The sequence below is a fragment of the Podarcis raffonei genome, chromosome 5 (assembly GCF_027172205.1).
Source record: "Podarcis raffonei isolate rPodRaf1 chromosome 5, rPodRaf1.pri, whole genome shotgun sequence".
NCBI classification, from domain to species: domain Eukaryota; kingdom Metazoa; phylum Chordata; class Lepidosauria; order Squamata; family Lacertidae; genus Podarcis; species Podarcis raffonei.
The window spans coordinates 71,469,204-71,483,590 of record NC_070606.1 but is presented as its reverse complement, the minus strand read 5'-3'; the positions used below and the strand labels follow the sequence as shown (position 1 = coordinate 71,483,590).

At 40.8% G+C, this 14,387-nt stretch overlaps 1 protein-coding gene across 1 annotated transcript in view; it reads left to right on the top strand.

Annotated features, from left to right (window-relative positions):
* Positions 1-1,985: 1,985 nt before the first annotated feature.
* Positions 1,986-14,387, top strand: part of FARSB (phenylalanyl-tRNA synthetase subunit beta) — a 30,700-nt gene continuing 18,298 nt past the window's right edge. Inside the window, exons 1-10 of the mRNA XM_053390016.1 lie at positions 1,986-2,107; positions 3,390-3,445; positions 6,625-6,779; positions 7,649-7,721; positions 8,262-8,377; positions 9,324-9,474; positions 10,858-10,966; positions 12,472-12,542; positions 13,042-13,103; positions 14,007-14,058. Of these exons, the coding sequence (XP_053245991.1) occupies positions 2,050-2,107; positions 3,390-3,445; positions 6,625-6,779; positions 7,649-7,721; positions 8,262-8,377; positions 9,324-9,474; positions 10,858-10,966; positions 12,472-12,542; positions 13,042-13,103; positions 14,007-14,058 (903 nt within the window). The 5' untranslated portion in view covers positions 1,986-2,049. The remainder of the gene's footprint in view (positions 2,108-3,389; positions 3,446-6,624; positions 6,780-7,648; positions 7,722-8,261; positions 8,378-9,323; positions 9,475-10,857; positions 10,967-12,471; positions 12,543-13,041; positions 13,104-14,006; positions 14,059-14,387) is intronic.

The window sequence follows — 14,387 nt, the reverse complement described above, 5'->3', positions numbered from 1 at the left end:
AATGCTACACTGATTGGTACCATTACAAACATATCCATCTCACAAAATAGTAGAAGCAAAGACCAAAGTTTGCACTCAACCATCAAACTTGTTCTAATGCATTTTAAAGATTTGAATTTTCTGTGCCCCCCCCCGCCCAGTTGTCTGGCAAATGCTTCCTGCTGCAGGAGAGGAGAAATAAACTCTCCAGTGCTGTTGTCTCCATACATGGTGTGAAATGGGTGTGATGTGAAAGAGAGGCTGAGAGATATGCTGGTATTTTGGGGGGGGGGCGGGGGCGGGGAGCAGCAAGCATGGTAAGAGAAGCAGGCTGGCTTATGAGGATTGTTATCTTGACATTGCAGGCTGGGCTGGAACTGAAGCTGAGTGGCATATGACAACCCTATAATGCAAGGTAAATGCAATGTCACCTGCTGTTAATATCCTCATGTGGCAGGTTGGAAGAAGGTTTAAAACCACTTTCTATTAAAGAGCCAGGGCTAGCCCTACCTTTAAGAGGAGTACCTGGTGCTTTGGGGGTGGGGTGAGTGGGAGAGAGAGTGGTGGCAAGTGGCTGGCCCTGTGCTCCCTAAGCTATCTTGCTGTCCTCAGGAGCCTGCTGCCCTGTCACCAATGCCGACATAAGCATCAAATGCCAGTTCAATCAGTTTCTATATGTAGAAATACGTCCGTGTGCAAGTGCACCTTCTTGTTCTTCACTTTGAACATCAAATTGTACAGTGGTACCTCGGGTTAAGAACTTAATTCATTCTGGAGGTCTGTTCTTAACCTGAAACTGTTCTTAACCTGAAGCAACACTTTAGCTAATGGGGCCTCCTGCTGCCGCTGCTGCACAATTTCTGCTCTAATCCTGAAGCAAAGTTCTTAACCTGAGGTAATATTTCTGGGATAGTGGAGTCTGTAACCTGAAGTGTATGTAACCCGAGGTACCACTGTATTGATTTGGCCCTGGGGCTGAGACTGAAGGTGGCTGACAGCAGCTGTCATATAAAAGTTTTTAAAACTGTTGCTGGTTGAAAGAGAACATTTCAGATGCAGGATTCCGCTGCAAATTCCAGCAGGACATAGACACTAGAACAAAAAATAAATAAAAAGTTGTCCAGTAGCATCTTAGAGACCAACTAAGTTTGTTCTGGATAGAAGCTTTTGTGTGCATGCACACTTCTTCAGATACGAAAGCTTATACCCAGAACAAACTTAGTTGGTCTCTAATGTGCTACTGGACCATTTTTTAATTTATTTCGACTGCGTCAGACCAACATGGCTACCTGCCTGAAACTAGAACAAATATAACAGGATATAGAGACGTTTCACGTGAATTCAGTTTGCTAACTGTATCCATGTGTCTCAGGCTGCACACCTTTGGCCACTTGCCTGGGAGTAAGCCCCGCTGAACTCGATGGGGTTTCCTTCCTAACAGACATGCCTAGGACCGCACGCTGTCAATCATCTGTACCCATCGCACAACCACGATGAAAACACACTGGGGTACAAAGGCAGTTAATGCATAAAGTTCAGCCAAAAGCAAAACACAGCAACTCCCACGCCCCGCTCACAGCTCTCTGCCCCACAGCCAGCACGCAGCTAAATGCAGATCCGGTTCGCTTTATACACTTGCACGCAGAGACAGACACGTTGCCTCGCTTGCAGGCGGCGGAACTGAATGAGTCCGGAAGCCGGAGAGGGGAGGGGGCGCTGCAAATTCTCTTCCAACCCTACATAAGTCTATGGGCAGAGAGTGTTGCTGATGCAAACGTTATTTGGTTGTCTTCATCTTGCCTGATCAAAGGTCACCCAAACAGCAAGCGAACTCCCATCTGCTGATGGAGGCGCCGCGATAATGATCTAGCCCCTCGACTATCTTCATGACAGCCTATGTATGCCCTTGGGTGAGCTGGGAGGAATCGGAGCGCCGCGGCGCGGATCAGGCACTGATTTAGACAGCGCTCGTTAAAGAAGGCCCGACCCGGCGAAAGGGCTTTCCTTGCAGGGGCGCGCTTGGCGCACGCGCAGTGAGGTGCTCTTGCCCTGTCGTCTCTTCTGCCGACCATGCCGACTGTCAGCGTGAAGCGGGATTTGCTCTTCCAAGCGCTGGGCAAGAGCTACAGTAAGTGGGGAACGGCGGGGGCCGAGGGAGGGTGGTGGTGGTTCTCGCGCCAGCGGGGTTTGGGCATCCCTCGATGCCGAGGGAGTCTAGGGAGACGAGCTTGGGGAAATGTGTCCAGGATCAGGCCTTGAGAGGCTGCTTGGGGGTCCGTGGCAGGGAAAGGGAAAGCAAGGAATGACAGGCTGCTGCAGGCTGTCGGTCGGTGTGGGGTCTGGAGAAGGGGGAGTCTGGGTCCTGGTGGGTGGGTTGTGCGTGTTCCCAGTAAAGCTGTCCAGAGTGGCTGTGGCAACCCAGCCAGATGGGTGGGGTGTAAATAATATATTCATTGTTATTATTATTTATTAAGATGCTTTTCGCTTCAGGTCAGACAGAAATCTGAGGCGTGCCTCTACCTTTCATAGAAGGAATGAAAGAGGTTTGGTTCATTCATTCCACAGCCAAAGGAAGGAAGCATTGAATTCCTGGACTGGATCTGTTCCATAGCTGTCAACGTTTTCCTTTTTTTAAGGGAAATTCCCTTATTCCGAATAGGATTCCTCTCAAGAAAAGGGAAAAGTTGACAGCTATGATCTGTTCATGCAACTGTAGGAGTTGGGAAAAGCAAAAGGCGTCTTGCCCGGCCCTTGTTCTCGTAGAATCATAGAACTATAGAGTTGGACTAGTCCCTGAGGGTCATCCAGTCCAGCCCCTTGCATTGCAAGCAGGCTCAACACCAGGGGTACTTTTCCCATCTTCTTATTTTGAGGTACCAGTGGTTGAAAATCACAGCTGTACATACTTGGAAGTAGGTCATAGCTTCATGTGCCTTTTGTTGTTGTTTTAGATTCAAATTTGTTTATGGTAGCTGTGGACTTTCCCATTCTATAATAGAAACTGCACAGGTAGTAAATGTAATTAGCACAATGAAGAAGGAAAGAGGTATAATACAGAGTGTGAAAAGGGCTAGATGAGGAACACAAATGGGAGGTTATATGTAGCTGACAAGCATACTTGTCAACTGGCAATTAGTAACCATATGTTAAATTACTATGCTAGGAAGCACAAAGAGAGATACTATACCAAGTTGCAAAATGATATGTATGGATTACGTATAGATACCTTCAATGTTTTAAGGTAGGAGTGGGAAGTTAGATACTTTGCAGAACTGGAGTTATTAATATACTTTCTGGCCCCTTCTGCAACCGAGCAGGTGAAATCAGTTACCCTTTTCAAGGACTGAACCATTTTGACTTACTGTAAATATTAGCACATGCCAGAATTAATGAAACAAATTCCTTTCCAGCTGATGAAGAATTTGATGAACTATGCTTTGAGTTTGGATTGGAACTTGATGAAATTGTAAGTAATTATTTTTATTAACATATCTACTTGCAAAGACATTTAATTTATGGCATTTGTTGTGTAATCCAGCTGCCATCCTACAAAACTTTATTCCTGAATATTTAGGACCCTCTTCAATGAACAGCCTACTAGTATAGTGAAACTATACTTTTAGTACTTTTTATTCCATATAATATTTCCTAAGTTCAGGCTGTAGTTGAACTTGATTATAGTAAGTTAATGACTACCAAAGACAGAGACTGAAAAGACCCAACTTAAGAACTACCGACCCATCTCGTTATTAAATGTGGATTACAAAATCTTTGCTGATGTTTTAGCAAAGAGACTGAAAAGAGTTTTGATGGAGGAGATTCATGGGGACCAAGCGGGCTTTCTCCCGAAAAGGCATTTATCGGACAATGTAAGGAATATAATTGACATTTTGGAGAAATTGGAAGTGAATATAAATACTAAGGCTGTTTTGATATTTGTGGACGCCGAGAAAGCCTTTGACAATATATCTTGGAGCTTCATGTTGAAGAACCTCCGGGGGATGGGGGTAGGCCAAGGGTTTGAAAATGGTATAGGTGCAATATACTCTGAACAGAAAGCAAAATTAATTGTAAATAATGTGGTAACAGAAGAGTTCAAGATTGAAAAAGGGACACGTCAGGGGTGCCCCATCTCCCCATTACTTTTTATATCGGTCCTGGAGGTTTTGCTTAATATGATTAGGAAGGACCAGTTGGTCAAAGGGGTTCAGGTCGGAGCTAAACAATACAAATTGAGAGCATTTGCAGATGACCTAGTACTTACTTTACAAGAGCCAGAAGCTAGTACGAAAAGAGTTTTGGAAATAATTCAAGAGTTTGGTCAAATGGCAGGATTTAAACTGAATAAGTTAAAGACTAAGGTATTGGAGAAAAATTTAACACAGATTGAAAAAGAAAGGTTTCAGAATGAGACGGGGTTAACTGTGGTTAAAAAAGTGAAATACCTGGGTGTGAATATGACAGCTAAGAATGTGAATTTATTTAAAGACAATTATGAAAAAACTTGGACAGAAGTGAAAAAAGATCTGGAGATTTGGTCAAACTTGAAGCTTTCCTTGTTAGGTCGAATTGCAGTTATAAAAATGAATGTATTGCCAAGAATGTTGTTTTTGTTCCAAGCATTACAAATAATGGATAAAATGGACTGTTTCAAGAAGTGGCAGAAAGATATATCTAAATTTGTCTGGCAGGGCAAGAAGCCCAGAATAAAATTTAAGATATTAACGGATTCAAAGGAAAGAGGGGGGTTTGCCCTGCCAGACTTTAAATTGTACTATGAAGCGGCAGCTTTCTGCTGGCTAAAAGATTGGCTGCTTCTTGAAAACACAGACATTTTGGATTTGGAAGGTTTTAACAATATTTTTGGGTGGCATGCATATCTGTGGTATGACAAGGTTAAAGCGCACAAAAGTTTTAAAAACCATATTGTCAGAAAAGCACTATTAAATGTCTGGGTCAGATATAAAGATCTGCTGGAAAATAAAACTCCAAGGTGGCTGTCGCCAATGGAAGCTAAGGCAGTTAAAAAGTTAAATATGGAGTTGAAGTGGCCAAGATATTGGGAAATTCTGGAAAAGGAAGGGGACAGATTGAGATTGCAGAGTTTTGAGAAATTAAAAGGGAAGGTGAGAGATTGGTTGCATTATCATCAAATAAATGAAGTGTTTAAATTGGACAGTAAAATTGGCTTCCAGGTGGAAAAATCAAAATTAGAGACTGAACTGTTAGAATCCAGTACTAAGAACTTGTCAAAAATGTACAATTTGCTGCTGAAATGGAATACACAGGATGAAACGGTTAAATCAACTATGATTAAATGGGCTCAGGACATTGGTCATAATATTCTGTTCGCTGACTGGGAAAAGTTGTGGACCACCGGCATGAAATTCACGGCATGTAATGCCTTAAGAGAAAATATAATGAAAATGATTTACAGGTGGTACATAACCCCAGTCAAGCTTGCAAAGATTTACCATTTGCCTGACAATAAATGTTGGAAATGTAAGGAAAAGGAAGGTACATTCTTCCACCTCTGGTGGACGTGCCCGAAGATTAAGGCATTCTGGGAAATGATCTATAATGAACTGAAAAAGGTATTTAAATATACCTTTCCCAAGAAACCAGAGGCCTTTCTCTTGGGCATTGTCGGCCAAGGGGTGTTAAAGACAGATACAACTTTTTTAATGTATGCTACAACAGCAGCTAGAATACTCATTGCGAAGTACTGGAAGACACAGGATCTACCCACACTGGAAGAATGGCAGATGAAGGTGATGGACTACATGGGCTTGGCAGAAATGACGAGCAGAATCCGAAACCAGGGAAGAGAAGCGGCGGAAGAAGAATGGAAAAAGTTCAAGGACTATTTAAAGAAATACTATAAAATTAATGACAGTTAGAATGATGTTGGACTAAAGTAAATGGTTACTATTAGTAATGGTTAAGACAAGGAGAATAAGGATGATTAGCTTAAATTTACAGTAAAATAAGGGAAGATTTGCTGAGCAATTGATTAGAATTTGGAATACAGAAAGGGGAGGCATGAGGAAGTCGAAGAAGAAAGGTTTAAGAAATTAGGACATGAAATGGTACTTGTTTCTTGTTTTGTTTTTGTTTTTTGTCTGTTTATGTATGTTTTGTTTGTATGAATATAAAAAATGTTTAATAAAAAATATTATAAAAATAAAATAAAATATAGTAAGTTAATGACTAAAAGTTCCTCCAAATGGTGAGGTCTGAAAAACCAGTCTGTACAGTATTATTCTTTTGCTGTCAAACTTAATAGTGTGTTAATGAGTAATGACTGCAATTAGTTGTCAGTAGAATTTATAGACTTCTTTTTTAAAAAAGGTCTTTGGCTTGTCACTGTTATGTAGTTGCTTCACTATACAAATTTTGCTAAAAATATAGTTGTAACATATTTGGTATTCTGAGTAAAAGTAGTTAGGGTTGTACTGTCAAACATTTGTATGTCTCTGGCTGGTATAGACAACCATTTCTTTTTAAAACTTCAATACAACTGTGTTTTATTAGTGATCTGCATGTTTGTATGAAAGTCACATTAACCAAGCTCATTTTATTTTTCCATATATGTATTACTGATTTCAAAACAGTTTCCTGTGAAGTATGCTTGTTTCATTTCAGACTTCTGAGAAGGAAATAATAAGCAAAGAGAAAGGTGGTGAAAAGGCTGAGGGTGCATCAGAAATCATTCTCTATAAAATTGATGTTCCTGCTAACCGATATGACCTTCTTTGCTTGGAAGGTCTCGTCAGAGGACTTCAGGTCTTTAAAGAAAGGTACCTTAGTATTTGGAGATGTTGCAAACCTATTTTATTGGTTTACTAATAAGGGCTGAGGTAAAACACTTCCATTTGTTCTATTCCTGAACAGCATTTGTGTAACTAGGCCGTAGATGCTGATGTTTCTAAAGCAAGTAAAGCATATCTACAGAGCACTCCAAATGCACTGCAATGCGTTAGGAAGCAAGAGTATTGACTTGCACACATACTCTTAAGTCCAATTCACACTATTTTCTAATGTTTTCAAGGAAAAGTTGAGTATTATTAGAAACTTGGTGATTTTACTCTGTTCTATTTGTTTTATGTAACTTGTGTTTGCATTCATTGGATATCTGTTTATATTTGAGCAACATTTTCCTGCAAAATAATGTTTTTATAGTAGCACCCATTATATCTTACACACATTTCCTCAGCCACTTATTGAATCCAGTAAGACTTACTCTCTAATCATAGAATGATAGAATTGTAGAGCTGGAAAAGACCCCAGGGGTCATCTAGTTCAATCCCCTGAAATGTAGGAATCTCAACTAAAGCATCCATGATGGATGGGCACCCAACCTCTGCACTTTAATACTTTCTAGCAAAAAAAGGTACCAACTGTTTCCAGTTGTGTTTAGATGCTTTAAAATATTGAATAACACTTAAAGTTTGGTTCTATTTATAATATTTAAGGCACAGACTGGTTCTTGTCCTATGTGCATGTGTATGCATAGCTGACTAGAAGGTGGTAGAAGGGACTTCCGTATTTAGGAGTTGCATATGTTGTTTGGAGAACAACATGGATCCATGCTTCAGTGCTGTTACTTTTTTTTTGTATATGTGTAAAAATTGTTCTTGAATGTTAATCTCAATGCTTAATATTTTAGAATTAGGGCTCCAAGATACAAGAAGATCACACCACCTAATGGTGAAATTCAAAAGCTGACCATCACTGAAGAGGTAAAGAAAACACAACTACATCTCAACATAACACTTCAATGAATATTTGTCATAAGTGATGATGATGGGGCCTCTCTTTAGGAATTCTGAAGTCTATGCTTTATTGGATTTAAAGTAAAATTTGGTGTTAGCTGTACTAAGGCTTTTGGTCACCATGTGTGTCTTCAGGAATATATGCATGTGAGAGGACAAATTAATCTGGATGTCATTTACTGTGAATATTGGCACAGTTTAAACCCCAAGCAAGGAGTTTGTACTGTCTCAGTGAAATGTTCCCTTGATAAAAAGCAAATGTAAAGCATCCTTGAGGGATCCCAGAACTCATTCCGTGGTTCTTTGGATCCTGGTCAATCTTTTCTTGCTCCTAGGTAGAGTTTCTTGATAGAATATGGTAATTTTTTCTTTGTGGAGTCCACCCCCCAAAGTGAAAATTAATTGCAAGATATTCTGTGTTTTGGGATTGCTTTCTAGTGGCACAATAGAACCCACCCCGCTTTGTCAAATTCCCTAACCTTCATAATGCACCCTTACACATTGCAGACTACTCAAGTCCGTCCTTATGCTGTGGCTGCAGTGCTTCGTAATATAACTCTTGACAAGAACCGCTATGATAGCCTTATTGATCTACAAGAAAAATTACATCAAAATATATGCAGGTTAGTTGGCAATAATGCATACAGTTGAACAAATTACATTGTTGTTGTTGTTTTAAATGATGAATTATCAGTCATTGGCAGCATTCACACATTGTGTAAAACCATATTTAAGCTTCACTATAATGTAAAGGCGGACACACAGCAATCTTGTGTACAGTGTGCAAATCTCCTCCCTTGCCATGTTTCTGGGAGCTACATCATGGTTTGGTTTGACATTAACACCCAATCCTGAGCTCACAATTTGTTTTCCTCAAGCAAGCCAGGAGCAGTAAGCCAAGAACAAATGGTTGCTACTGCTTATGGTTTGGTCAGAGAGAGAGAAAAAAGCCATGAGCCTGGGTTCAGATACAGTGCTGCCTCACAGCAGCAAGAGTGGGGGACGAGCAACTGGATCAATCTCTTGGAAAAGTTCTGATTGAAGAAGAAGGTGGTCTTTTATGTTTTCATTATATTTTAAAGCAATTAGCTATTTTTAAAAAAAATCAAGGCTAATTGGAGAAGCTTCTTGGATAAATCTTTTTTTTAATGGTCTCTTTTGATATGCATATTATTGTGTAACATTGAAGGCTGTTTAAGACCACTGAGCAGAAGTGATTTAATATTTCTATAAAGATGATTATTTATTTATTTATTTATTTATTTACAACCCGCCCATCTGGCTGGGTTTCCCCAGCCACTCTGGGCAGTTCCCAACCGAATATTAAAAACACAATACAGCATTAAACATTAAAAACTTCTCCAAACAAGGCTGCCTTCAGATGTCTTTTAAAAGTTAGATAGTTGCTTATTTCCTTGACATATGCTGGGAGGCCATTCCAAAGGGCAGGTGCCACTACTGAGAAAGCCCTCTGCCTGGTTCCCCTCTGTGGTATCTGTATATTTTAATGAGGAATTTCAGGAGTGGGTGGAATCTTCATTGCTAATTTGTCTTGTTTTCATTTTATAGGAAAAGATCATTGGTAGCAATTGGTACCCACGATCTTGACACAATCTCTGGCCCATTTACATACACAGCTAAGCCACCATCTGAAATTAAATTCAAACCTTTGAATCAGGACAAGGAATACAATGCTTCTGAAATCATGGATCTGTACAGGGTAGGTGACTACAAATCTATAAGATGTATCTTTAGGGAAAATGCAGGTCTAGAGACACATTGTTCACAGTCTAGAACAGGGTGGTCTGCGAGGCCTTTTTTGGCAGCACTCAGCGGCATTCAAGAAAAAAAATCTTAAATCCTTTAAAATATATTTTTGTGTCATTCATGAAAGCACATTTATTTGTGTATTAAATTTGCTTAATAAATTAACTATATTGTTACATGTGCATGTGTGTACACACACACACACACAATATTATTTATGTATATTAATATTACATATATTGTGAGCTTTTTAATTTATGATATGGAAATTTAATCCAGTGTGTGTTGAACTACTCTTGTGGCCCACTTGGTATGAAAATTTGGACTGCCCTAATTTGGAAGATCATGCAACTAGTTCTCTGTGTACAATGAGATTTCATCCCCCCCCATTAGCTCCCCATACTACATAGGAAACCAGTTTTGGAACTGATAGGGAGTTTAAGAAAAATATGACTGAAGCAAAATACATGGAAGCACGTTACATTGGTGAACCAAACATCATAATGATGCTCAATTCACATTTTTTTCTCTGGAGAAACTTAAGCATGTGTTTTTTTCCTTTTTTTGTCCTAGGAATGAAACACATCTGTTAGAAGCAGCAGTATTATGTTTTACGTTTGTTTAAATAATATCATGCTGCTACAGCCGCAGGATGATACTCTGGGAATGTTCAGGGATGCAGGAGAGGATATATTGTTTGATTATATCCTTATCCAACTTGTGTTAACAAGTTCCACAATTTCAGCAGAGTAACATTCCCCTCTTTTAAATTTGCAGCGGGTGCGTTTTGCTCAGGCTCGTTAAAGCCTCTATAATAACTGTTCTGGTATTTTCCCCTTATTCCCTCATAAAATATAAGACACAACAGTCTTCTATAAAAGTATAAAAAGAGTTTACTCACATTCTGTTCACAATCAGATCCCAGAAGGCAGACTTAGCTTAGAAAAGTAACATACACTTGGAAACTATTCCATAAGAAGTCAGTCCCTTTGTCCTCTCTTGGCTGGAAGCCAAGAGGGCATCTTTGGCTAAGCAGCTGTTGCTTCTTTGATGCATGTGGTGAAAGAGAGAGAGATGGCTGCCCTGCCCTGTGGTTTTGTCATTACCTGCACAGGTGAGGCCACACCCACCTCTAGTCACATGCAGAGGAAGTCTGTCCCAGCCCAGAAGGAAACAGGAAGTTTACCTGCTGGCTGGACAATCATTCCTCCCCATGCGCAAACATGTTCACTCTAGGAATATTGTACTTGACTGCTCCTGTGTTTCACATCCCACAGATACCTTGCAGTAACTGTTTAGGAAAGAAATGTAAATATTTCTGCTTCATTTGTTTTAGACGGATAGTCATCTGAGGCATTATCTACACATTATTGAAAATGAACCCCTTTACCCAGTTATCTATGATAGGAATGGTGTTGTGCTTTCAATGCCACCGATAATTAATGGTAAGATTGTGCTTTTCTTATTTTGTGTTCATTTAGTATTGTCTATCTGCTACCTCATGACTTTCTTCTTCTGTTAGGGTCTGGTGAAGTTCATTATTTTGCTTATACCAATACAGTTATGATATTACCTCTTTGCTGAAACCAGTGTTGCATAGTAACCTTTTCTGTTTTTGAGAGTGTTTTTAATCTATTCTCACGGTCTGATTCTCTCAAATCTATATTAAAAGAAGAATATTAGCTCTGTTTTAAAAGCGTAGAAATCTGAGAAAATGAAATGTAGATTGTAAATGTAACAAAGTGTTGTTCAGAAATGTACCGTATTTTTTGTCCCATAGGACGCTCCGTCCCATAGGATGCACCTAGTTTTTTTGGGGGGAAATAAAGGAATAAAGGAAAAAAAATTTCCCTTTATTCCCCCCCCAAAAAGCAGGTCGGAGAAACCGAACCAGGTCGAGGAACAGCGGGATGGCGGCGCTGCGCCTCCCTGCTGTCCCCCGAGCTTGTGGGGCTGGCCGATGTCTGCCCAGCGCGAGGGGCGCTCTCCTGCAGGGCTCCCCACGCTGCGGATGTCTGTCCGGCGCACGGGGCGCTCTGCTTCAGGGCGCCCCGCCCGCCGGGCGGCAGGCTGCTATCCGCAATGTGGGGAGCCCTGCGGGGAACTCCTGCAGGGCTCCCCACGCTGCAGATGTATGCCCGGTGCAAGGGGCGCTCTGCTTCAGGGCGCCCTGCCCGCCGGGCGGCAGGCTGCTATCCACAGCGTGGGGAGCCCTGCGGGGAACTCCTGCAGGGCTCCCCACGCTGCGGATGTGTTCCCGAAGCACCGGGCGCTTTGCTTTGAGGGCACCCGAAGCTCCTGGAAGCAGGCTGCTATCCACAGCCTAGACATCCCTGCGGGACCTCCCACAGGGCTGCCTAGGCTGCGGATGTGTTCCCGAAGCGCCGGGCGCTCTGCTTTCAGGGCGCCCGACGCTCTGGGAAGCAGGCTGCTATCTGCAGCCTAGACATCCCTGCGGGACCTCCCGCAGGGCTGCCTAGGCTGCGGATGTGTTCCCGAAGCGCCGGGTGCCCTGAAAGCAGAGCGCCCGACGCTCCGGGAAGCAGGCTACTATCCGCAGCCTAGACAGCCCTGCGGGAACTCCCGCAGGGCTGCCTAGGCTGCGGATGTCTTCCTGAAGCCTGGAGAGTAAGAGGGGTCGGTGTGCACCAACCCCTCTCGCTCTCCAAGCTTCAGCGAAAGCCTGCATTCGCCCCATAGGACGCACCCAGATTTCCCATTCATTTTTGGAGGGGAAAAAGTGCGTCCTATAGGGTGAAAAATACGGTACATATTACCTCAGTATGCCTGTCAGAACCAAATTGTAACTCTAATTTCAGTGTTCAGTTGAGGTGAAGTCTTTGCTGTATGGGGGAAGAAATTGGCAAGGTCTAGAAGCCTGCCCATATTTTAAATAAAAGCACTCCTGCAGCATCAAACAATTTCAAATGTCTGTATCTGTTTTTTCCAGGGGACCATACAAAAATAAGTCTTAACACCAGAAATGTGTTCATTGAATGTACAGCCACAGATCTTACCAAGGTAAATAAGCTTGATAAAGCAGCAAGATGCTGAACAGTATAATTCTGCTGAAAGTATAATTCTGATTTGCAAAGTAAATTGGAAATGGTTCATCTTTGAAGCTGACCTAAGCTGCTAGCATACATTAATCTCTAGAAATATATATTCGGCAAAGTCCATATGAGAGTTTAGGATGGTGATTTACAGAGTCACCAGATCCTACAATCTCATAGTTGTTGGGCTGATTGTTCCTCTGGACATTTAATTTTAGAGCGATAATCCACTTGATGCTCTCGTCTGCCAGCCACAGGCATCTACTCACTTCATCTTCAGGAAAATCTGTTGACTTCAACCAATGGGATTGGGTTGGGTTTATTGCCTCACTTTTTGGGGTTGAGGGGAGCAGTTAGTTTTAAAAGGCGATACACTGCTTTAGTATCTTATTGTGAGCTAACATTGTAGTCTTGTATTTTAAATATGTACATGAAACTAAACAGTATATATATAATCTTTCTTAAAGGCGAAGATTGTCCTTGACATCCTTGTCACAATGTTCAGTGAATACTGTCAGAAGCCATTCACGTGAGTTAACCTTTTTAAAAAAATATGTATATATATATTGTATTGTTTCTTTTCTCATAACAAATAACCAATAACATTATTAATCAAACATTTTCCAATTTTCTCCCTCCCTGTTGACTTCCCTCAACTACCATTTCTGGTTTGTTACATCAAGTGATACATTCTGCTGTTTGTATACTATAATATGTTTATTTAAATCCAGCCAACGAGACCATTTCTTCTTCTTGTTTTTGCAAATATATTGTAAAAGGTTCCCATTCTTTTTCAAAGTCACTATTGTCCTTTTCACGCAATTTGTCTGCTTACTTGGCTAGTTCTGCATAGTTCATCAATTTTTCTTGCCATTGTGCTTTTGATGGTACTTCTCCAGTCTTCCAGTTTTGAGGTATTAAGATTCTTGCCGCTGTTGTCATGTACATAAATAGATTCCATTTTACTTTCAGCAATTCTTGTCCTAAAATACCTAAGAGAAAAGCTTCTGGTTTTTTAACAAATGTAATCTTAAATATTTTAAAAATTCATTATATATCATTTCCCAAAAGTTTTTAATGATTCTGCAATCCCACCACATACGATAAAATGTACCTTCCCCTTCCTTACATCTCTGACAGTTTTTTTGTTCTGTTCTATACATTTTTGCCAGTTTTACTGGTGTAATGTACCATCTATACATCAGTTTCATGTAATTCTCTTTCAACAATATACAATTCGTAAATTTCAAATTCACTTTCCTATGTCTTATCCAGTCTTCAGATTGTATATCATGACCTAAATCCTGTGCCCATTTAATCATTACTGATTTGACTTCACATGAGTTAACCTTAGCACTTAAAACCAAAACCAAAAATGTTCATGTCTTCTGTATCCCGCATGTTGAACATTGTTTGCTTTTCCCTCCTCCAGTGTTGAAGCAGCAGAAGTAACTTACCCTAATGGAAAAAGCTACAATTTTCCAGTGAGTATTGCAGAAGTGCTGTAACCGGAGCTTTGTTTTCATAAATGCAAACTAATAAATACACATTGATGGACCCACTTTTTGAAAGGAGTCATAAGACAGGGCGTATTTTCTCTTTCCTGGCTTGCATGTCTGCTGCAGAGCACTTTGGGTATCAACCCTTGTTTGTTCCCTTGCACTTCATAGAGTTCTTTTACTGGGTAATGTTCCAACTATTTCCCCAAAACTGTCCCACTTACCATCTTCAAGTGCAGTGCCAGCCCAAGACGCTTTGCTACCTGAAGTGGAGCCTAAATATTTCCCTACAAGGGCCAGTACTTTAAAATGAC